The 22947-nt window shown below is 45.7% G+C and overlaps 1 protein-coding gene across 1 annotated transcript; it reads left to right on the top strand.

Annotated features, from left to right (window-relative positions):
• The first annotated feature begins 847 nt into the window (after positions 1 to 847).
• Positions 848 to 18629, top strand: MYLIP (myosin regulatory light chain interacting protein). Its single transcript, XM_081294444.1, has 7 exons — positions 848 to 1148; positions 2265 to 2455; positions 12581 to 12766; positions 13881 to 14078; positions 14489 to 14653; positions 15534 to 15954; positions 17086 to 18629. Exons 1-7 carry the CDS (start codon positions 1062 to 1064, stop codon positions 17173 to 17175), a joined length of 1338 nt encoding a protein of 445 aa, XP_081150570.1. The 5' UTR covers positions 848 to 1061; the 3' UTR covers positions 17176 to 18629.
• Positions 18630 to 22947: the final 4318 nt, after the last annotated feature.

The following is a 22947-nucleotide window of genomic DNA, read 5'->3' as shown; positions in this document are numbered from 1 at the left end:
GATGAGTTGTGGACCTTTAATTATTAATAGGTACTACTGCGGTTATCCCAACTGTTGGATCCTGAGATGAGCCCCTTACCTTGAAGATGGGGATAACAACCGGCTGTCAAACAGAAGGGACAGGCAAGGTATCAGGAGCTCAGTGAATGTTTAATGAATGAGTGAGATGAGAGATAGGATGGGCAACCTGAGAGAGAGAAGGCCTAGTGCGCAGTAAGGTGTTTTGATTCCGCAAAATGGAGTTCATAGAAACCCTTGGAAAGGGTTGATTTAAGAAACTTTAAGCTACCCCTGGCTTATTGGTCAACTGCAAAAACTTTTATACGCGGATTTTGTTTTTTCAATGAGGAAGTCCTGAACTAAAGAACAAGTCTGCCTTCTAAAAATCCACTGTGGATAATCCAGGTGGAAAATAGTTTTCTTTAGGCTTTGGGTTGCTCCTTTCTCCTTTTGCAACCGAAATGCGTTCTTGGAGTGACCCCACGCTACTGGAGAAGAGTGGCAGCTTGAAGCGTTTAATTATCTTAAATTCAAGCGCCGACAGGGAGGCGTCCCCGCCTGGAGCCCAGGACGAGAGCTCGCTCGGGGCAGCGTCGCCCAGCGGGCAGAGGCAGCGGGTGTGCTCCGGGCCCTCCCTCCTCCCTCAGCTCTCGGCGCCCACAAGCTGCCACCTCCCCAGGCGGCCCGGGGAACTCAGCCGGCGCCGGGAGGCGGGGCTGCAGCCGAGCGGGCGCTGCTATTGGCTGGTAGGGCGGCGGAGGAGGGGCAGGGATGCTGTGATTGGCGGGGGCGCGAGCCGAAGGGGGCGGGGCCGCTATATCTGAGGAGTCCCTGTCGCGGCGCAGGCAGTTGGGCTGCTGGAGTGCGGCGCCGCCAAGGGCCGGGGAGCCAGCAGCCGGTTGGGCGGGCGAGGGGGTGGCGGGGACGGGAGCAGCGACCGCGGGGTGCAGGGCCGGTGTGTGCCGGGCTGCAGCCTAGAGAGGGCCAACCCTGGTCGAGCCCGGGACTGGGTTCGAGCCTTGCAGCTCCGCGACACCAAAGAGGAGGCAGCGGCCCCAGCCATGCTGTGCTATGTGACGAGGCCGGACGCGGTGCTGATGGAGGTGGAGGTGGAGGCGAAAGCCAACGGCGAGGACTGTCTCAACCAGGTGAGGACTGGGGGCCCCGGCCGGCACCCCGAGGCCGAGGGGCCTCGCAGCGTGTCAGGCGCCCGGTGCCTGCCAGGGGCCCCGCAGCGCTGCAGCGGCGGCCCGGGAGAACGCGCCCCAGGCGCCCGGCTCGAGCCGCCTCCTCCCGGCGGGCGTGGGGCGCGCCGGGCGTGCATGTGGGGCACGGAGGACGCGCACGCCCGGGACCCCGGCGCCGGGGTCGCGGGTACAGCCGGGAGCTGCCACCCTGTCCCCTAACCCGTTACTTTCCCCAAACAAGGTGGACCAGCACACCTGCTGCAGGTGTGCGCGTGATGCCGCCCACGGGTCCCCGCAGGGCCTGGCAGCGCCACTCGTGTTCCAGGATAGGGTGGCTCGAGATAGTCTTGGGTCCCGGGCTTCCTTGGTAGACAAGCCGGGTCCTTGTCTCATTCTGCTTCTCCAAATGGCCCGTTCACCTGCTTCGGATTTGCGGGGGAGAGAGGACTTGGAGAGGTTTGGGCTGTCTACTGCTTGGTTGTCTTCAAGCATGTGATTCGGTGAGAGTGAAGAAAGGTGCCCTACAGTGCATGAATGGTTGGTATGGCAGACAGAGCCTTTGATCCCTGTGAAACACCCTGCCTTCAAATCCTGGAGACCTGAGATGTTTGGAAAACCGCTTAGCTGGAAAAAGCTTAGCTGACACTTGTGGCGTCTTTCCTCAATTTGTTTTTTTTTTTTTTTTTTGGAATCCAGATGGTTAAAATTGTCCAGATAATAAAGCTGCCAAATCAGCTGTGCAGATTGTGCTGGTGGAGGGAATTCCAGAGATCGGATTAAGAGGGAAACTACCCTGTGGCTGCCCCTCCTTCAGCCTTTCTACATGGCTACTTTGGGGGACTCCTTTTTCTCTACTGCAGTCAATCATGCTGTTGATAGTCAAAGTAGGACGAGCTTCCATTCCAGAGCTAGGTTTCGACATCAGATTTAGAATTTTGTTTCCCCAGTTTCCCCGGGGAATTGTAGCACCGTTGAACTTTGTAGAAATCACGGGGCAGCCTTGGATACAGACAGCCCTTGGGTCTGCTCTAACTGTGTACCATTTGCTCATCTATGCTGCGTTCATTTTTGTTTTAGGTGTGCAGGAGATTGGGAATCATAGAAGTTGATTATTTTGGACTGCAGTTTACGGGTAGCAAAGGTGAAAGTTTATGGCTAAATCTGAGAAACCGGATCTCCCAGCAGATGGATGGGCTAGCGCCCTACCGGCTTAAGCTGAGAGTCAAGTTCTTCGTGGAACCTCATCTCATCTTACAGGAGCAGACGAGGTAAAGTGAGGCTAAAGTAAACCAATGTCAAATACACCTTTGATTCCTTTTAGAAGGGATCATTGCATCCTCCCAGAGATGTCCCCCAGCAAATTTGTGTTACCGAAGACTGAGTTCCTCATAACTTAAGTTGGTTTCCTGTATTATACTCTATTTGTTGAGGTGAAGAGGGGGCTGCATAGTTGGCCTGGGTGCATTTTCCAATTCTTGTTTTGTTTTTGTTGTCTTTATAAACTTACTGGGAGAAAAGGGTTGAAATCTTAACAGACAAACAAAAAGAAGCAGCTCTGAGACTTACTTCCTGATAGCAGCATCTCATGCCCTATAGTAACCTCGCCTGAGTGGTGTTATTACAGGTCACTGTAGACAGCTCTAACTGAAAGCAGGAAACAGTTCCTCTTGGGTTACTTAAAACTTAGTCAACTTCTTCAGCCTAGTATCAGATTACAGTGTGTAGCAGAGAGCTCTGTCTTCGTGCAGAATTTTAAAAGTTTTTAAGTTTTATGAAAACTTAATAAAAGAACTCTTTGAAGGCCATTGTAACTGAATTCCACCCCACAGATAGATTAAATATGTCTGTTGTTTAGACTGCTGAATTTCTCTGTTGTTAAAAAAAAAAAAAAAAACAATAACCCCACCAATAGTGGCAGACTAAAGCCTGAGGACTCCTTTTTCAAACAGATACTGTGTTCCCTCTGGACTGATACTTTTTCTTAAAGATGTGCCAAATAAGGAAAGTGATGTTTAATATTTACTGCTGAAATGCCAGAGACTTAAATCTTACAGCAGCATGTCAAGTAAAAGAAAATGACTGCCTTCAAAAATGTAGCAAACTTTGGATCTAAGCACCAGTGTTTTTCATAATCCTTTGACTTGGAAATCTGCCATGCATGTGAAAAATGTGATTCTGAGAATTTTGAATAATGATGAGTGAGCAAAATCCCCTAGGAGTTTTTAACATGTCGTTTTTTGTTTGTTTGTTTGTTTGTTTACCAAAGAACTGATAGAAATGTTTTATAATTATTCATTTGAATTTGAAATCTCTTCTTTGCCTTGCTATGGAGCTTTAAAGATCGACGAAATCTTTAATTCACTTTCTGAAGAAAGCTAGCATTTTGAATTCTTAGTGCTTCTTAAAATATCTCACAAAATATTCAAGTCATTCCGTGTTTAACAATATTTTAGTTGTCTTTATTAATCAGAATTTTTTTATATAAAGCTAATTGATGAAAGCTTGTACTTTACACTTCATGACTTGCAGTTGAGTTAAAAAAAATTCAACAAAACATTGGATTTTTTATTGTATGGTCATATTTTGATTTTGCAATTACTTCAGGGTCTCCATATGACCCTATTTTGATGACACAAATTGAGTTTTTATATCTGCAGAAACTCGGAGGACCAGATACTTTATTTAAACAACGGAAGTGATAATAGCATAATACATTTGTACTATGAAAGCATTCATACTGTATAATTAAGTACTAGGTGGTCTCTACTAGGTCTTTCCTGTAATTGGGTCAGTACAATGATCAAATCCATTTTATTCATGCAAGAAAGAGACATTTTATGAATTAGAACTTGAATCAAATTTCCTCTCTTGATTTTTCTTTTCTTGACTCAATTGACTTTGACTCTTGAGATTTATAGCTAATAGCACTCAAAGAGTATGTCTAGCTAGTTTGACTGGGTAATTTTAATTTATTTTATTTCCTTTTTCAAATCCTATTGAAAGGTTAGTGTGATATAAACTTTCAATTTGCTCTTTAATATATTAGTGAATTTTGCTTGTGTGCGTGTGTGTGTAGGATTGGCTAAAATACAAATCTCTAATAAAATGCCACCTGAGGTTTATATCACATTCTGCTTTAATAACTTGATAAAGTGATTTGTAATCACCATTTGTACCTTTTAATTAGGGCAGCAGAAGTTGTACTAGGTCCAGTTTACAATTAGCATTGTTTTTACATGCATGATACTGAAGAACAAAAACACTTATTTTCCCTTAATGATATTTTAGCAAAATAAAGCTTGTTGATAAGCTTTTTGATATTCCAGCTTTTGTTATAAAACTCTGTGAAAATATAATTGATGTGCTTATGTATTGAGTAAATGCAGCTGTAACAATCCAGTTATTAGAGTTGATTTTTTTACTAAGTCAAGTCATGAGGGTGCATTTAGTATACCGAAAGCGGCTGGACAGTTTATTAAATGGTTCTGAAATATTCTGGCTTAGTTGTCCTTTGTGGACAATTAAGTAGCCTGCTCAGGGTTAACATACTAGTCCACATCAGATTATAGTAACAAGCAGGATGGCCTGCTTATCAGGGAGAGCCCTGGGACCTAGGCAGAAGCCCTGTGTTCTGGGTCCCACTGTGTCATTAACCACCAGGCCTGAGCCCTGCTGAAAGCCCAAGAACAGATAGTCTCTGAATGCCTCCTCACCATAGCTTCCCCACTTTGCTTCTGCTTCATCTGTATTATTTTCTTAATGTTTTCCTAAGTATATTCCTTTGAAGACAGAGAAAACATATCTGGTATTGGCTTGGCTTGGCGGGCAGGGTTAATCTGGTCTCTGATTTGGCCTCAATTTAGATGTGGTCCTACCCATATGGTTATTTGCCTCAAAAGTAAAAGGAGAGTCCTGTTCAGACTAGCTGGCACCATTCAGAGATGGAGACAGCAGGTCTTTTCAGCAGATGTTTGTGGTGCTGTTGATTTAAACAAAAAGTGAAGCGAATTAATGTATTCTGGAAGTAGATCTGAAATTATAACCATCGTGGAAATTTTTGCTCTTCAAAGGCTTTCTTTCATTTATTCATAACTATTCTGAGTGAATTTTGCCAACATTTTCAGATCCAGAAATTAGAGAGGTATGTGCTTCATCTGAGTGTTCAGGGACGCACTCTAGTCCTGGACATTGCAGTTCTTCAAGACTTCAGTGATGCCAGCTGTGTCAAGGTTGACGAGTCCCCTGTTCAGTCCCTCCTGACATTCTGGCCCCAGCGCAGCCATCAGTGCTGCAGCTCCCAGGAGACTACACACCCCCCAGACATCCTGAGTCTTTCCTTTGTGGCATTCAGGAGCTTATAACACCCAGTTTACTTACATGACAGTTGTTTATTGTCAGTCACTCTGATAATCTAAATTCCATTGACATTGATCAACATTGCATCTCCAGAGTCTAGCAGGTGCTGATTTATAAGACAATTGTTCAATCAGTGAATTTAGAATTTAGAAATAAAAATGGGGTTAACCAACACAAAGTTTCTTATAGATACTGTAATGTTTTTGTTTGCTTCTGTAAATAGAAAAAAGAATAGTTAAAGGAAATGTCACCATTAAAAAATGTCACGTGGTATTTCTTTCTGTTTAGTGATGGCATTCCTTGCCTTCCTCTTTGGCCCCCTCCACCATATTCCAGTAGACCAGTTTATTGGCTGTTAGTTCCTAATCTAAAATGGACAGCCATTCCCCTGGACCTTTTCTGATGTTCAATAGTTTTGTTTCTGTTTTCTATATTCTTTGTAAGACATGGGGTTTCTTTCCCTGTGTTGCCCCAGCTGGGCTCAAGCAGTCCTCCTGCCTCAGCCTCCAGAGCGGCTGGGGCTGTAGGGGTGTGCCGAGGTGCCTGGCTCAGATGATTTTAAGCTACAGCCTTACTTTATCTAATTTCAGCCAATTTATAGTCTTAACTACTTATTAATTCAACTTTTTTTCCTGTCTTCCAACACACAAAAAATCACATAGACATATAGAAATCTAGGAAAGATGGCATCATGGAACCCAGAGAAAATGCCATGTGACAACTGTGGGCAGATATGAAAGTGATGACTTCAATCCAGTTCAGAGCAGAGTCTGATTGGCTCCAGCTAGTGCCTGTAAATCATGCTGGAGCCTTTCCTAACTTGTCTGTTGGTAAAAGATGCTTACATAATTCACTGTGATATGGGTGGGTCAGTTCTGTAAGAAGCAGTTGCAGCAATGTGTATATACTATAAAGGTGTCGTTTATGCTCTTGTATCACCCATGTACCTAAAAGTAGATAGCACTTTTTTTTCTTTCTCTCTCACTTTTTTTTTTTTTTGCATTCCCAGACACAAAACAGGCCCCAGAAAAGTAAAATTGGTAAAATCTGACATGTGTATATTTCCAAAGAAAGTATGGATTGGATTTCCGTATTCTGGCTTACCCATTCAGTTTTTTCTTTTTACTAAGACTGTGTAGGATGTTTGCATTATTACATGGTAGTTATTTAGTCAAAGAATTCCATCTGGACACCTTCGGTCTCTTTGAATTTCTGATATTTATGTGTTAGCATGAAGTAGTCAAATAGCTTTCTTAAAAGGCATTTAAATTAAAATCTAATTACTTAGAAGGCACTTAGTCAGACTCAAGGTGACCCACGTGGGGCAGTGGCAGGAATAGCAGATGGACTGTTTCTCTGCTGTCCTCTTGCAGCCTGGTCTCAGCCCTCTTCCATACCAGCAACAGGACCTGGCAAGTAACTCATGATCCAAAGGCATTGAAGAGGTGATGGGTTCTGAAAGCCCCTTGGCTGGCCCTGCACTGTGGAAGAGCACTCTCCTGACCAGCCTAGGGAAGGAGGTGGCAGCCAGAGCTTGCTGGACTGCCTGGACTGGTGCCTGGCAGGGACTTACTGCGAGAGAGTAAGTGGTTTCCAGAAGTGCAGGTTTGATGCTTTCCAGTGGTGGTCCTCTTCTAGTGGGGCTGTAATTGGCCTTGAAGTTGGCAGTGCCCTGTGGCCGCTCTGCACTCTTCACGGCTGCAGGGCCAGAGGAAGAGCACACACCTCAGTCATCTGGCTTTGTATTTTGGACTTTGAGAAGAATCTCCTTACGAATGAGTAGAGAGATAACTTGGTCAGTATGTGGTAATGATTTACTCATGGAGAACAGAGGTGGAGTTCTGAATCTTGACCCAGCTAGGGTTTTCTCAGCCTCTTTTCATGAAAAATTTCAAGCATACGAAGGCCTTCCCAACCGACATTCATACAGTCCGGCCTAGACTCTACTATTAAGTTTACTATGCATGCCTTATTGTGTATGTATCCTTTTTTTCTTTTCTTTTCTTTTTTTTTTTTTGTTCTTCTACCCATCCATCCATCTTTTTGATGCATTGTCAAAATAAGTTGTTATAAGTATACTTTCTCCTGAGTACATGACTTTCATGGACTAGCACTCCCTGTTTGCAGATAGTTCTTTTTTCTTTTGATGCAAAATTTGCATGAAGTATATAAATCCTAATAATACTGCTTATTAAGTTTTGACAGATAAAACTAAGGGTATTTTAATGCTGTTTTGGATTTATTTTTGTATATTTATTTTTCTATTGCAGTTCTGGGGATTGAACCCAGGACCTCACGCGGGCCAGGCAGGCTCTCTGCCACTGAGCGGCTTCCCCAGCCCAGTGTGTGCTCCTGTGTCTCGGTCTTTTGTTCATCATATATTCTTTTAGATCTGTCAATATTGATGTGTGTATCAGCAGATCGTCCCTTTTTATTGGTGGATGGTACTCCGTTTTACAAATGTGCTACTGTTTGTTGATCCATACTCCTATTGATGAACACCTGTTTTCCATGAGCAAAGCTGCTATGAACATTCTAGTACAAGTTATTTTTTGTAGACACATGTGTTTTCATTTCTCTTGAATAAATACCTAAGAACAGAGTAGCTGGGTCATAGAGGAGGTAATTGTTTGGTTTTATATGTAACGGCCAGCCTTTCCCTGAGCAGGTAGTGGTAGAGTGCTGTAGTTCTAATTTGCATTTCTCTGATTACTGATGTTAATCATTTTCATGTACTTATTTGCCTATCCTAAGTCTTCCTTTGTGACATATCTATTCAAGTCATGTACCCATTCTTATTGTTGGCTTTTATTTTCAAAATGTACAATTTCTTTATGTGTTCTCAATCAGTCTATAACTTTTAAAAATATGTCTTCTCTGTGGCTTGCCTATTTTCCTATGCCTTTTGGTGAGTAGGAGTTTTTAACTTGGATGAAGTCTAATTTACCCATTTTTTTCTCTTCTGTGATGTTTGCTGACATGTCCTAAGAAACCTTTGCCATCCCCGAGTCATGAAGATTCTCTTATGCTTAGCTCTCATAGCATTACAGTTGGGCTTCTACGTGCAGGCCTGAGATCCATCTTGAACTGATTTCTGTTCTGTTCTAAGTAGAAAATGAAAAAAAAAAAACTCATAGCAATTCTGTTTTGATTTAATAATTTAAAAATATAACTTGGCAGTTAGAGTTTGGTGTAAAATAAACTGATGTGGTTAAGTGAGTCATTGGACGGGGGTGTGGGAGGTGGGATTGCGGTGGGGTCTGACTGAGAGAGGGACAGTCTGGACATAGCCAGGGTCAGTGGTGGTTATCAGGGAGAAATACAGTTCAGTTACTGGTAACTGAGCTTTTAAAGATAGCTACCTAGCCTCTTTTAAAGAAGTTTTTGGTTAGTTACTTAATTCTGAGTGTAATAATGCGCCTGGATGTGATTATTTTATACTTGTCCCGAGGAGCTCTTTAGAATGCTGTAAGATAACTAGAGGGTGGAACAGAGTGGCCTCAGAGTAGCCTCGGCCCCAGCACACGCAGAGTCCCAATTGGGTTGTAGAAAGCTCTGCTCTGGGCTGGGGATGTGGCTCAAGCGGTAGCGCGTTCGTCTGGCATGCGCGCAGCCCGGGTTCGATCCTCAGCACCACATACAAACAAAGATGTTGTGTCTGCCGAATACTAAAAAATAAATATTAAAATTCTCTCTCTCTCCCTCTCTCTCTCACTTGTCTCTCACTGTCTCTTTAAAAAAAAAAAAGAAAGAAAGCTCTGCTCTGGGGACCTGGTGATTGCTGTAGGGATAGCCAGTGTTCGCAGCAGAGTTCTCTGGTTAGACACTCTTGAAAGATAAATGTTTTAACTTTATTTCTTAACACTATCAAAGGCATTAATTTTAAAAGGAGGCAATTTACAGTTATTTGAAATAAAAACATAACACTGTATGATCCTTGAAATTAAAATCGAACATATCTTTATATTCACCCCACCAACCTTCCATAATGCTGGAGAAGAGTGAATTCATTTTAAACATGATGCCAGGCATGGATTAGCCAGAATGTTTCACCCTGGGCTCCGAAATGTGGGCCATATATTGAAAATATCCATTTTCTTAGTGACTAGTAAAACTTACTGAATTACTTTGAATTTCAAAGTAGAACCCCAAGAAAATTTTTAAAATGCAATTGAGCTTCTATATTCACAGGACATGTTTACATGTGCTTGCTTGTGTCGAAGAACATTGTCTCTTCTCAGAGGCTTTCTTTCTGTTGTGGTCTAGGATGTTCTCTATGTTGAATAAACATGTCATCACTTTCAGTCTTTTGTTTAAAAAAAAAATCACTGCAGGCATGACTTCTTTGACTGCATCTGCTTGTTTTGATGTTATTGGTAACCTTTCACCCAGTTCACCAAAAAAAAAAAAAAAAAAAAAAAAGGAGAGGGCAAAGGGAGGGCGTGACACATCTGATGAAAAGGTGGCTTTGCAGCTATGAAAGGCAAGATGCAGGAAGGGCCAGGTAGAAAGGCTGTAGACAGCAAGGAGGGCTTTTGTGCTTACCAGGTGTGCTCACATGCAGCCTGGACTGTGTAGGAAACCCCGCCGCCCCCACCTTTGTCTATTTCTGACCCATATACGAGAAAGGACCAGCATTCCTGTCAGGCTGCTGCCCTGTTGATATCTGGTCACTTACTGCTGCCTTGCCTCTGACTTGGCAGTCTCTCTAGAAGTAGGCATGGGTAGTTTAGAAAAAGAAATGGAATCAAGTTTGAAACTCTCCTTTTGCAGGCTATACTTCCTACTTCATAAGACAGGAAGTAGTTTCTAATTTTATACCAGGAAAATAAGTTCAAAGAGGCCTTTACGAAAGCCGTGATTGATTGAGAAGACTTGGTTGGCAGTGCTAACCTTCAAATCTTTTCTCACATAATTTTTTCTTGAACCTACATTCAGCCAGTAGTTTCCTAAAAGCACTCCCTGATGGACAGACAGGTATGTTAGCAAGATGAAGTCTACCCAGGGCCATCTGAAAGGCCTCCGAGGGCTGGAGCTGTGCTGTGACTCAGGGTTTTGTGGGAATGCTGGGACCCGCTATTTTAAAGCCAGGTTTTGGGGGGTTTTGTGTGTGATTTCTTTGCCTCAGCAGGGGCCCTTCTCAGTGTAGCAGTATGTCAGAAATACTTTAAAGACTAACAGATGTTTGGGTTAATAAAAACCATGTTTACCCTCTTTCAGTGCTGTTGTGCATTCTTACTGTGGTGTCTTACGAGGGCTTTGAATAAGGAGAAAACTGCAGTACTTGGCAGAGTGTGATCATCTTAAATATTTTGTTATCATTATTAAAGGCACGAAAGATTGGATTTGAATGTTAAGGCAGATGGTGGCTCTGTCAACCTGACATCTTGGGGCTCCTCATGTTTGAAGTTCTCTTTCCTCCTCTTCCTCTGCCTGGAATGTCTTGCACAGGTGGCGTGTATGAGCAGACAGCGTGGGTCTGGAGGAAGGCTGTCACCCTTGGTGGAGGAGGGACTGAGCTTACCTGGTGCCTAAGCATTACCAGCGGCCATGACTCACTTATTAATGGGAGGGGTTTGTGGCATTTAAGCACTTTTCAGAGGCAACCACAAGTCATCTAAGTAAGGTTAGGGTGCCACATTGCTGGGGACAAATTTTGTAACTTAGGCCAACCTTTTCTGTGAAAGCGTAGAGACTCTTTTCAGAATTTTGGGCAATATGAATAAAATTTTAATTTCCCAGGAGTTTGTAATCTTAATTTCTCCAGAACTTTGTAAGTGTGATGGACAAGCCTTTTGATCATGTAGACTGGTATCGTGCACAGTTAGGCCAGGCTCAAACAGAACAAAACTAAGGTTGGGACATCAAATAATCACAGATACCTGCAGCTGTACCTGTGCCTATGGAGCTCTTTGAAGTCAACTTCGTGCAGCTGTCTAAATCCCGCCAACAGTTACGATACACCCTGCCCTGTGACAGGAAGAGATGGTGTATATCCAACATCGACCCCAGGTACCCAGGAAGAGCAGCCATCAGGACAGAGGGAACAGCAAGACCAGGGTTCCTAAGCACAGGAATTGTCCCTTTCCTGGGCATAGCTGCTGGAGGACATGATAACATCTGTGGCTGGAAAGCTGGGGACAGCAGAGAAGACTGGGTTTCAGGCCACTATGGTGCTTCCTTAGCAGACAGTGGGGACCCCTTGAAGGATCAGAGCAGAGAAATGGCAGCCTGCAAGGGGGGCTGGCAGAGTCTGGAGGAGGGAGCCGGGAGGGTGGGAAGCTCTGTGGTTGAGAGCTGTGAACAGGACTGATGGCTGAGGAGGCACAAGGGACGATGGGTGATGGAACTTGTCTAAAGGGCTCTCAGAGGCCATTAGATAGGTGGAGGTGGGAGGCTGGGTAAATGTGAATCTGGACCTACTGGAAGGAAGAGGAGCTTGGTTTCCAAGGAGCCGAACTTGAGATGCTAATGAACTTCCCAGGTGAAATCTGAGGGGCAGGTGTGATTCTTGGAAATGAGGGTTGTGTGAGTGAGCCGAGGCTCATTCTTCTTTAAAAGTTCCTTAAGATTGTATCAGAATTCATTTCAAGATAGTTTTTCTGATGAAGATTCTTTATTTTAAAACAGTACAGAAACTGGTGTATGAGTATTTTACATGTTGTGACCTGACTGCTACTGAACTTGTCTTTGTTAAATGTCCTGTTTGGGTCACAATTTTTATTCCAGAGAAAGTTTGTCTTAATGTTATTTTGTCTTAATGTTCATGATTAAAAAAGGGTTTATCATGGTAAGTGTATTCACTGTGATTTTTCTAAATTGATGTTTTCTTTCCTTAAAAGGCGAGTACTTGACTGTGTAATTGCTCCGCAGGTTGTATTTGTCCTTGTGTCTGTTTTCTGTGGTACTGGGGATGGAGCCCAGGGCCTCCTACTTGCCAGGCAAGTGCTGCACCGCTCAGCCGCGCCCCTGCCCAGCAGGTTGGGTTTGATGTCCAGTGATTCCGCAGTCTGACCTCGTTTGAACCTTCCTTACAGGCACATCTTTTTCCTGCACATCAAGGAGTCGCTCTTGGCAGGCCACCTCCAGTGTTCCCCAGAGCAGGCTGTGGAACTCAGTGCCCTCCTGGCCCAGACCAAGTTTGGGGACTATAATCAGAACACTGCCAAGTATAACTACGAGGAGCTATGTGCCAAGGAGCTCTCCAGTGCTGCCTTGAACAGGTGAGGCTGCCCGGGCCAGCGCGGAGGGCCCAGGCTCTCAACTTGACAAGAATGTCCGGGAAGAGAGAACCTGTGGTGCAGCTCATTTGTGAGGTGGGGGCATTGCACATTCTAGCCAGGTGTCTTGAGAAGATTCATTAGCTGTTTCTTTCAGAAATTTACAAACACAAAACAGTTTATACAAACAAATGCCTTTATATGAAATGTTATACATAATGAGAATTTCTTAAACATCTGGCTTTTTAAGAACTTAGGTCTCCTACAATGAAAAGTCTATCATGTGTATTGGTGTTTTCTTCATCCCTGCAAGAATGAGATCAAGAGTCTTAATGGGCATCTTAGTTACCTATTCCTGCATGACAAGGGACCCCCAAACTTGGTGGCTTAAAACAACAGCATTATCTCTGTGACTGAGAGGGTCCAGTTTGGGAATGTAGCCATGGCCCCCCTGGGTCCCAGGGGTCCTGAGCTCTCATGGGCTGCCTTCAGGCTGCTGGAGTTTGGTCCTGTGAAGGCTCAGCTGAGGGAGGACCCACTTCCAGGCAGCCCCTGTGGTGTGCTGGCCAGCCTCCCTCCCTTGCCCCCTGAGCTCAGGGAGGGCTGATCTCAGAGTGAGTCACATTTCATAAGTTCTCCGTATTCTGTTCACTAGCAGCCAGTTGTGAATCCAGCCCACACTCAAGGGTGTGAGGAGGCAGGACCACCAAGGGCCTGTGACAAAGAGGCGATAGCACTCATTTTCTCAGTTGCAGATGATCCTTATAATGCCAGAGTCTAGTGAAGCTTATGAAGTATGTTAGACAAAGGCATGAGGAGGTCCACACATAAACTCTTCTTATGTATGTTTTTAGAGATTTTCCATAAATCTTTCAATTCATCCTTATCCAACATCCCCTAAAGTGTTCTCGACTGAACAGATGATGGATTCCATCTTGAACAGTGTCTTAGAAGTATTTTATGTGGTAATTTTGCTAAATAAATGAAACATCAATAGTATGTAGTTGATGGTTTTGTGACTCACAGATGACGACGACATGTCCTTACTAGTGAAGACTGTGCAGGTTGGTCTTTGGATGTGTTGCTCTGGGTAACCCCACCTTCTCTTGTTCTGCAGCATCGTGGCAAAGCACAAGGAGCTGGAGGGCACCAGCCAGGCTTCGGCCGAGTACCAGGTTCTGCAGATCGTGTCTGCCATGGAGAACTACGGCATAGAGTGGCACGCTGTGAGGGACAGCGAAGGGCAGAAGCTCCTCATTGGGGTGGGACCCGAGGGAATCTCAGTCTGCAAGGAAGACTTCAGCCCCATTAATAGGTAACCAGGCATCTGTGCGCATTGCAGCTCTCGACATGAAATCAGGAGATGGGGGGGGGGGGGCGAGGCAGGCAGTCCTCTCTGAGGAAGGAGATGTTCCATTGGGGTCTCACATTAATTACTCGGGTCTTAATGGCCATTTAATTGGTGTTGACCCACAGTGTGTTTATGTGGTAGTTAGTGTTTTTCAAATAAGTTCACTGCCATGAAAATCTCTTTCAGTCCCACACCCAAAACCTGCTCCAGTATTTCACATTGCGGGACTGCTTTCCGGCCTGCCTGGGTGTTGGGAACAAAGGTTATGGTGTTGTTCCAGATTGAATGTCTGATTTTCCTGCTGCGTCGTAGGCAAATGGGGACCCTCCTGAGGCTCCTCCTGGGCCTGCTCACTCTGTCTTCCTGTCTCTTAGGATAGCTTACCCTGTGGTGCAGATGGCTACCCAGTCAGGAAAGAACGTGTACTTGACAGTCACCAAGGAGTCTGGGAACAGCATCGTGCTCCTGTTTAAAATGATCAGCACCAGGGCGGCCAGTGGGCTCTATCGAGCAATCACCGAGACGCATGCGTTCTACAGGCACGTACCACGGGGCACTCGAGAGCTGGCTCTGTGCCTCGGGAACGTTAGGTGACATGTGGCTTTCTGTGGTTTCATCTTGTACAAATCGAAGAAGTGGGAATGCTTTGGGACATCTTGTCTCTGTAGTCACAGTCACAATGGAGTGACTGGAGTCCTTATCAACATAGTTCCATTTCCCCACAGAAAGTGCATCCACGTGGGCTGCGCAGCTTCTCCTGCTTCTCTCACCTTCCTCTCCTACCCACCCCTCTCCTGAGGGGCCCTGGGCAGCTGGGCCTGTTCTGCTACAGCTTTGCCCTTTCTTGGCAGAAGGATGACAGGTCATCTTGCCCTCCCGGGAGAGGTCCTGCCCGGAATCTTCACTACAGACACACTGAGGATTTTTTAATAACAATATTGATCCCCTCATTCTAAAGGGTATTTTGAAGCCGAGTTGTGATTGGACTAAAATATCTGGAAAAGTGAAGCCAAAAAAATTAATTGGTAGAAAACCTTAAAATATTTTATTTTAAAATAGACCTACAGATTGTGGAGCAGAATGGACAAATTGTCGGCATTTTAAACACAAAAGCAAACGCTTCAAAGACAAATGTCCTTTCTCTTCCTCAAGCTGCTGTAGACTTCAGCTCATGCCCTGGAGACAGAGCAGAGGGTCACTGCTCCGTATTGCTGGGTACTTCATAGGAGGGACTTGAACAGTACAGAGGTGGAGTCGTTGGGCTGTTTGGCACGCACAGCCAGGGAAGAGCCTGCTCCCAGGCCTGCGCCAAATGTCTGTGGACACCACCTTCATATTGGCAGCAGTGTCAGGAGGTCTGACTTATGGATCTGCCCTGGCTCTTGGGCATTAAAGCAGATGTTCCATCTCTCCTCGCAGGTGTGACACAGTGACCAGCGCCGTCATGATGCAGTACAGTCGTGACTTGAAGGGCCACTTGGCATCTCTGTTTCTCAACGAAAACATTAACCTCGGCAAGAAGTATGTCTTCGATATTAAAAGAACATCCAAGGAGGTATACGACCACGCCAGGAGGGCTCTGTACAACGCCGGCGTTGTGGACCTCATTTCCAGGAGTGACCAGAGCCCCCCCAGCTCTCCCCTGAAGTCCTCAGATAGCAGCATGAACTGCAGCAGCTGCGAGGGCTTCAGCTGCCAGCAGACCCGGGCGCTGCAGGAGAAGCTGCGCAAGCTCAAGGAAGCCATGCTGTGCATGGTGTGCTGCGAGGAGGACATCGACTCCACCTTCTGCCCCTGCGGCCACACTGTGTGCTGCGAGAGCTGCGCCGCCCAGCTGCAGGTGAGGGGCTGGCCTGGCCTGCCTTGGCACAGCCCTGTGTGGTGAGTGCGTGCCCACCAGGGGCTGGCCAGTGCAGCGAATGCCACTTCTGCCTGGAAAGGTAGCTGTGCTTGGTGCCTGAGGGTATAGCATGCTGTTTTCACCGACAGAATTGCTCTAAATCGCAGGCTCGTTTCAAGTTCTGGAAATGAGGTCCAGATTCCTAAGGTGGTCTTCAGATCTGGCACCTAGTTGGTGGCTAAATCCAGCCTAGAACGCAGGCCTCCTCCACTGCTGCGTGCTCCTGGGGCCGGCTGACCCCGGGGGACGGTCTTCTTACTCGCCTTGTACTTCAGAAGAATGCTAGGACAGTGCAGTCATTGCCAACCTTCCATTGCCCCGGGTGGAGTACCATTCTGATTAATGTGATGAATTCACTCTGATTACTGCCGATGTCTCTAGGGCCTTCTTGGATGGGCTCTAACTCATTTTGATATTAATACAAAAAATGAAAGGTGCTCACATAGCATGTTTTTGTTCTTTTCTACATTTCCTCTTAACTTTTTTACTTGGTTCTCTTGCTCAGAAGTGTCAGCTGAAGATCACTGTGGGTTTATGTGGCCTAGCCCTAACTGTCACCTCGTCCTTTGGAAGCTGCTTCCAAGTTCCTAAAGGGCTGGAAACCAAGTCCACAGGACCATGGTGTCCTTCCTGAGAGTGGTCATGCTGCGACCATGAGTTATTTTCCCAGGCGCAGCCATGTACTGGCCTTTTTTTGCCACATTCTGACCCTTGTACCCAAGTCTGCCTTAGTGCTGGTGAAGGGCATGTCCTTGCTGAGGACCCTAGGAACATAGAGCTGCTACCTGCGAGCAGACAGAGCCGCGTTCCCAGCCTCGTGGGCATCCACCTGGTCATGGTGGTCCAGGGCCACTCTGCATAGGGCCTCTTACATGAGGTGTCATCCTCTACTCTTGGAGGGGCCACACCCTTGGCTCAGTGTGCCCGTGTAGAGTTTAGCTGAAAGACCTCTGCAGTTGAAGGCTCAGAGGTCACCTTGGTCACAACTCACTCAGAGCACTGCAGGCAGCAGGTCCAGGGCGGGCACCCAGGCCCTGCAGAGGCGTCTAACCAGTGCTCTTGTCTCTCCAGTCGTGCCCAGTCTGCAGATCCCACGTGGAGCACGTGCAGCACGTCTACCTGCCCACGCACACCAGCCTCCTCAACCTCACCGTCATCTAGCCTGTCCTGTATCCATCGACACGCCATATTTCCACGAACTGCACTATTGTAAACTATAAGAAGGACAACTGTGGAGAGAACCCCACTCCCAACCCCATCTGCCATGCGCATTGAAAAAACAAAGAAAAAAGAAGAAAAACAGGAACACAAGTTCTCACTCCAAAACCACATCTGTGTGCAGAACCAACACCCCCCGGGGTGGGGGCCTGGAAGACTCTGGAACGTGGACACATTCTTTGTCTTGCGTTTTTTTATGATCAAGTAAAGGAATAGGTAAGGTCTTCTGTGTCAGTTAGGTGGCAGCGTAGCCAAGAAGTGGGTACAAATGACCTCCTAAGTCTCCGCGGTGCATCCCGAGGGAGGCTCCCACCTGCGGCAGGCTTTGTCAGAATTAGTTTTACGAATTTACTTGGTTCTTTTTGTAAGGTCATGGAGAGCGGAACATTTTTAATAGGAACATTTTCTTAAATAGTTGTCATTATATGTCATTTCTGTTTTTATGACTTGTTCAAGAATGACTGGGATGCAGGCAGGTCTCAGAGTCCATCCCGTGACTCCAGACAGTTTGGCAGCCGAGGTGCAGGTTTCAATGGGACGGGGCAACAGACAGCCAGGAGCAGCTCCGTTCTTTCCCTTCCCTGCCCGCTGTGCCCAGGCCTTTGGTATAGATGCTGCCAGTTTGGTTGGAGGGCCTCTGGCACAGTCAAGCACTCCTTGGGCTTTGGATTGGTGGGACATTTTAAGATTGGGAAGGGAGAGCGCTTTCCTGGACAGGGAAGCCTGGCTCACCCACGCCGCGCCCTGGCACCCGCGAGGTCCCGTCTTCACTCCTGGGCCCTCGCCACCAGCTTCACCCATGGGTATTGCTGTGCTCGAATGATCCGAGGTCCTCAGCCTTATCACACATTTCCAGATACTGCCTCCTTGTTGTGTGGTGTAGCGGGGTTTTGTTTTGTTTTATTGGTTTTTTTTTTTTTTTGTTTGGATATGTGCTTTTAAGTAAGTGTTTAGATTCTCTTTGGGTGGATCCCGCCATGGGGTTCTTTGGTTTCTCTATTCTTAGACATATTTTTCACTCCCACTGGGCATTTTGGAAGCTGGTTAGTTAGCAGGTTTTCAAGGATGTCAGGAAAACTACGTGACCTTATCGGGTGCAATACTAGCTGAGTTAAAGCTAGGAACTACACTGTCACTTTACTGAGATTTCTGAGTATACTTTTCATATTGCCTTAATGTAGCAGTAATGTGTTTATGCATTTGTTTCTTTGCACAGACATTTTGTCAAATATTAAAACTCTACTTTTTTATGGCACATATTAGCATTATAAGCCTTTATTCCAAGAGGTATTTATTTTTTCACTTGTAAAAAAATAATGTTTCCACATAAAGAACTCTGTTATATCCTAGAGGACTTCTGTCTTTTATATTCAGGATAATAAAGAATTTAAAGCAAACATAGGTATCATCCTAGTTATCGTCATTTAAGCCATTTTTATTCAGTTAAAAGAAATGAGCAATAACATCGAAGTTGGTATGTAATTTGGTTCTACATGGAAGATTTGAAAATGATTACGACATTTGCTCTGAGACTACTCCACTTAGTTATTCTCTCACCTGTGTTTTTGGGCTGGAATCGATAGTAGGTAAAAATTTTATAATGCACACAAGGAGATGAAAAGTAAAAATTGGGTAAAGGCCTGAAACGGAGTGGTGAGAGGGGAGGGAGGGTGAGAGGGAAGGGAGGGTGAGAGGGGAAAGGAGTGAAAGCTGACACCGCTGGGGTGGGGCCTTCTGGGGGGTCTAGGCCCCAGCAGGGACAAGTCTCAGCTGCAGAGTCCTTCATGACTGCTCGCCTGCTCTGCTGGACCCTGACGCCCCCCACACACCAGTGTGTGCTCATCTGCTTTAGGAAATGCTCTGTGGAACAGAGAATGTGGCAGTGTGTGTGTAACTGATAACTTAGGAAAGCTGGGAGGCAGGGAGATTTGTTTTCTACTCTACCTATACTAAGCCAGTCTTCTGTCAGTTTCTAGGAATTAACTCATTTATTCATTTCACACATTTATTGAGTACCTACTAAGTGCTAAGTATTATTGAGTTAGAAACTTTTTAAAACAGGAAAAACACACAGAGAATTTATTATATGCCTAAGGCATGGGAGTAGTAGGTCCCAACCTAGAAATTTTAAGACATCAGAATATGAATGAGGGGGGCTGGGAATATAGCTCTGTTGGTAGCATGCTCGCCTCACAGGCACACAAAGTCGTGGGTTCAATCTGCAGTACCACACACCCAAAAAAGATCTTTTTAACAGGTGCCCATGTTATACACTAAGCCTGCTTGTCTCTCTGTATAGAAACTAAATAATGTTCAGACTTCTAGAATATTAGCACCAGTGGGTACCTTAGGCATGGCAGTCTCAAAATACTAGCCAGGTTTACTAAAAGATGGAAGGATGGGTAAGCAGGTCAGTGGGTAGGAGATGGATGGATGACGGGTCAACAAATAGATCACGTCACTCACAGCCCATTAGGCCATGGGCCCTTGGAGCAAATAACATAAAAACCACCATATGAAGAGGTGCCTTTGGAACTCTAAGGCAAGCACCGTGGAGGTCCAGGGGCCAAGGATAAGGGTGCTTCCAGAGGACCTTGGAGCAAGGTCCTGATTTTCAGTTGGAGAAGAATGAGTGTGTCACGTGACTCGAGTGCAGTCTGGTGGGGTGGACAGTCCCCTACATTGGAGGATATGCAGCTGAGTCACAGTGGAAGGGAACCTTGGATTTCTAGTTTGATTTGGACTTGGCTCTTCAAAGCCTTCAGAACAAGGAGCTTGTGGAACAGCAATTCTTGCACAGAGAACTTCCAACACATGGTATTGACAAGAGCAAGGAGAGAAGAGAGGCAGAGAACGCCATCCTGATGATCCCCAATGTGAAAAGAAAGTCATGCTATTGGCCAAAGTGTGTTGTCATTTTGTGTGCATGGATGAATATGTAACAATGAATCCCATCATTACTATAACTAATGCACCAATAAAAAATGTAGGGAAAAATAAGGGTCAAGATGACAGAAGTGTGATCAGCAATCTGCAACAGGTGAGTCACATAAGAATTCTGTTGCCATCTTGGAACAGAGTCTTGAGCAGAGGGACCAATAGGGGAGCAAGTCATGGGAGAGGAAGGAAAGCTGCACTGGGGCTTGGACGTGGTCGTGGGCACGCCTGGAGTCAGAACCCTGGGCTGGAACTTAGAAGCGGGCAAAGGCAGGGGCATGGCTGGTGGCCGTGGCACTTAATAGACACGTGAAGATGTGACAATATTAGAAGGCTCCAGGGGAGACTTCAAGGGAGCAAGGGTAAAGCTGGAGATGGACCCTGAAGTGACCTATCTCCAGTGGAGGCGAGACTGAAGGTATTTGAGGGAGAAGAGATTCAGAGGGACTATTCAAGAGAGAGGAAGCTAAGTCAGGCTCAGACAGCATGGACGAGGCAGGTGGGCTACATCAAGGATGGCTGCAGGCTCGGGGAGTCGGGGTGCCGAGGAAGCCATAAAATGTGGCAATGCTGCAGGGCCTGGGTCCCAACATGTGGGAGCATCCTCAGAATGAGGGGTTCAGATGGCCGCCAGCCAAGTGTGAATGGAGGGAAGGGTGTGGAGGCGACAGATGCAGAAGGTGGCACCCAGAGGGGACAGGGCCAGGAGAAGTGCTTGGTTTTGTATTTTAAATGGGAAAGCACAGCTGGGTGTGGAAGGGAGGGTGGACAGAGGTTCAACAGAGGAAGGACTGGAGGACCCCAAGCTCTGAGACACGAGGGGCTGGAGCCTCAACAGGCTGATCTCCAAACACAGAGCTTGCAGGACCTGCACAAAGGCATCTTTAATCTCCCCATTAAGGGTGGCAAACCTTAGCGTGGAGCTCGATATATTTCCCCACCCCAGCCTGTTCCAGCATCTGCTCTCTGTCACAAGATGGCGAGCTCAGTGCCCTGCTGGGAAATTCTGAGAGTAGTTCCCTTAAAGGCCATTGGACACCAAGGAGCCGATGCCTTGTAGGAGGCACATATGGATAAACATGAACACTGCCGGGGAAAAGAGAGAGAAAGAGAGAAGTGCTCTGTGGAACAGGAGGCTGCAGAAATTTCCAGACACAAGCACTGGAAGTACATGAAGGTTGAGCCCCTGCTTGCCTGCCTGGAGGAGGATGCAAGGTGTGCTCACCGGTTTACAGAGTGCAGAATAAATGAGGACAGCTGGAGATTCTAATAGTTGTGCCAAGCAATGAAGAAAGATCCTGGGTGGCATTTGGACCATCAGAATTTAAGACAGAAGGCAGCCATTTCTGTCTTCATTATTGTTTGTCTATTGAATGCCTTCTTGTGGAAATCTTATAACATTCATAAATACTTTTGTTCACATTTGTATAAACTGCAAGACATTAAAGCATTAGCCCTTTGCCTCTTAAAGACAAAATAACATCACAACCACATAAGTTGCAGATTTGCACACCTACCTGTTGCTTAAAGAAAAAAAATACTCTTCAAGCAAAAGCTAAACATCTGTTGTTTATAAAGCTCAAAGTAGTGCTAAAGGGCAGAAAAAACTTCAAGGGTGCGTCCTCTCAAGGAGCTATTCTAGTCAAGAAGGAAACCTATGCATGTTTGTGGAAAGAAATAATAATAGTACCAAGACCAAAACCAGCATGCATGTGTGCATCATTGTGTGAACAGATGCTAAGAGCCACAGCCAAGTAATATGATGCATGGCATTTTTGGTTGAAAGGTGACACCAGCTAGCCATTGAGATGATATGATTATGTTAAGATTTGCATTCATATGGATATTGGACTCCTGCTGTTCACCTCAGCCTGCTACGGGACTCCTGGAGAGTTCCCATTGGTTGGAGAAGTACAGTAGGAGGGAATTCCGGGGGAGGAACTTCCTCTGGGGTTTGGGGAGAACGCCGCATGAGTGGATTGGCAATCTTCCCGGGCGCGTATGGGGCATTGGCAGCAGTTTCAAAAAATAAAGTTTGTTCCTGCTTGAGTGGCTTGTGATTTTGTGCCCAGACAGACTGCGGCAATTGGTGGCCCGTATGGGGAACGCCTGAAGCTTGGAGGTGAGTAAAATTGCTCACCCCTGAGGGAAGGCGAGAGAATGGGTGACCATTTAAAAAAACAATGTGTTCTTGTTTTGATTTATTTTGTTTTTGTTTCAAGCTGCCTATCCCTAGAATTTTCTCAGGCAAACTGGGAAAAATGGTTGGCTCAAGGTTTGAAGTTGTTCGGCCCTGAGAAAGAGAAAATTGATACAACTATTTTTTGTTCCGTTTTTGTTTCATTCTGTTTCAGTTTTGTTTTATGCTATCTTATTGGGTTGCGTTACCTTTATAGTAGATTAGAAACTAGTAAAAAACAAACCGAAAGACTGTTAAGTAAATTGTTAGAGGTCCAGACTATGGTAGAAAACATATTAGGTCAAACAAAAGAGAAGGTCTCTTGAGCTAGTAAGACAGAGGAAAATTTGAAGAAAGAAAGCTTAGAGGAAAAACAACCATCAGGCAGGGAATTACAACAGGAGGCTGCTACTAACTCCGTTCTATCACCAGAGGGCGTAATTCAACCAACAGCTCCATCTACAGCTGAGTGGCCCTCAACTCCTGTAATTGATGGACGGAATCCTGAGGCAGGACCCCAAAGATTAGCATGCCCTGTACTTGAGCAGGCAGGAGGGCAACGAATTCACTGTGCTTTAGATTTCAAAACAGTGAAGCAA

Source organism: Spermophilus citellus, assembly GCF_964194105.1.
Source record: "Spermophilus citellus genome assembly, chromosome: 5".
In the NCBI taxonomy this organism is placed as follows: Eukaryota; Metazoa; Chordata; class Mammalia; order Rodentia; family Sciuridae; genus Spermophilus; species Spermophilus citellus.
This window is presented reverse-complemented; position numbering and strand designations above follow the sequence as displayed.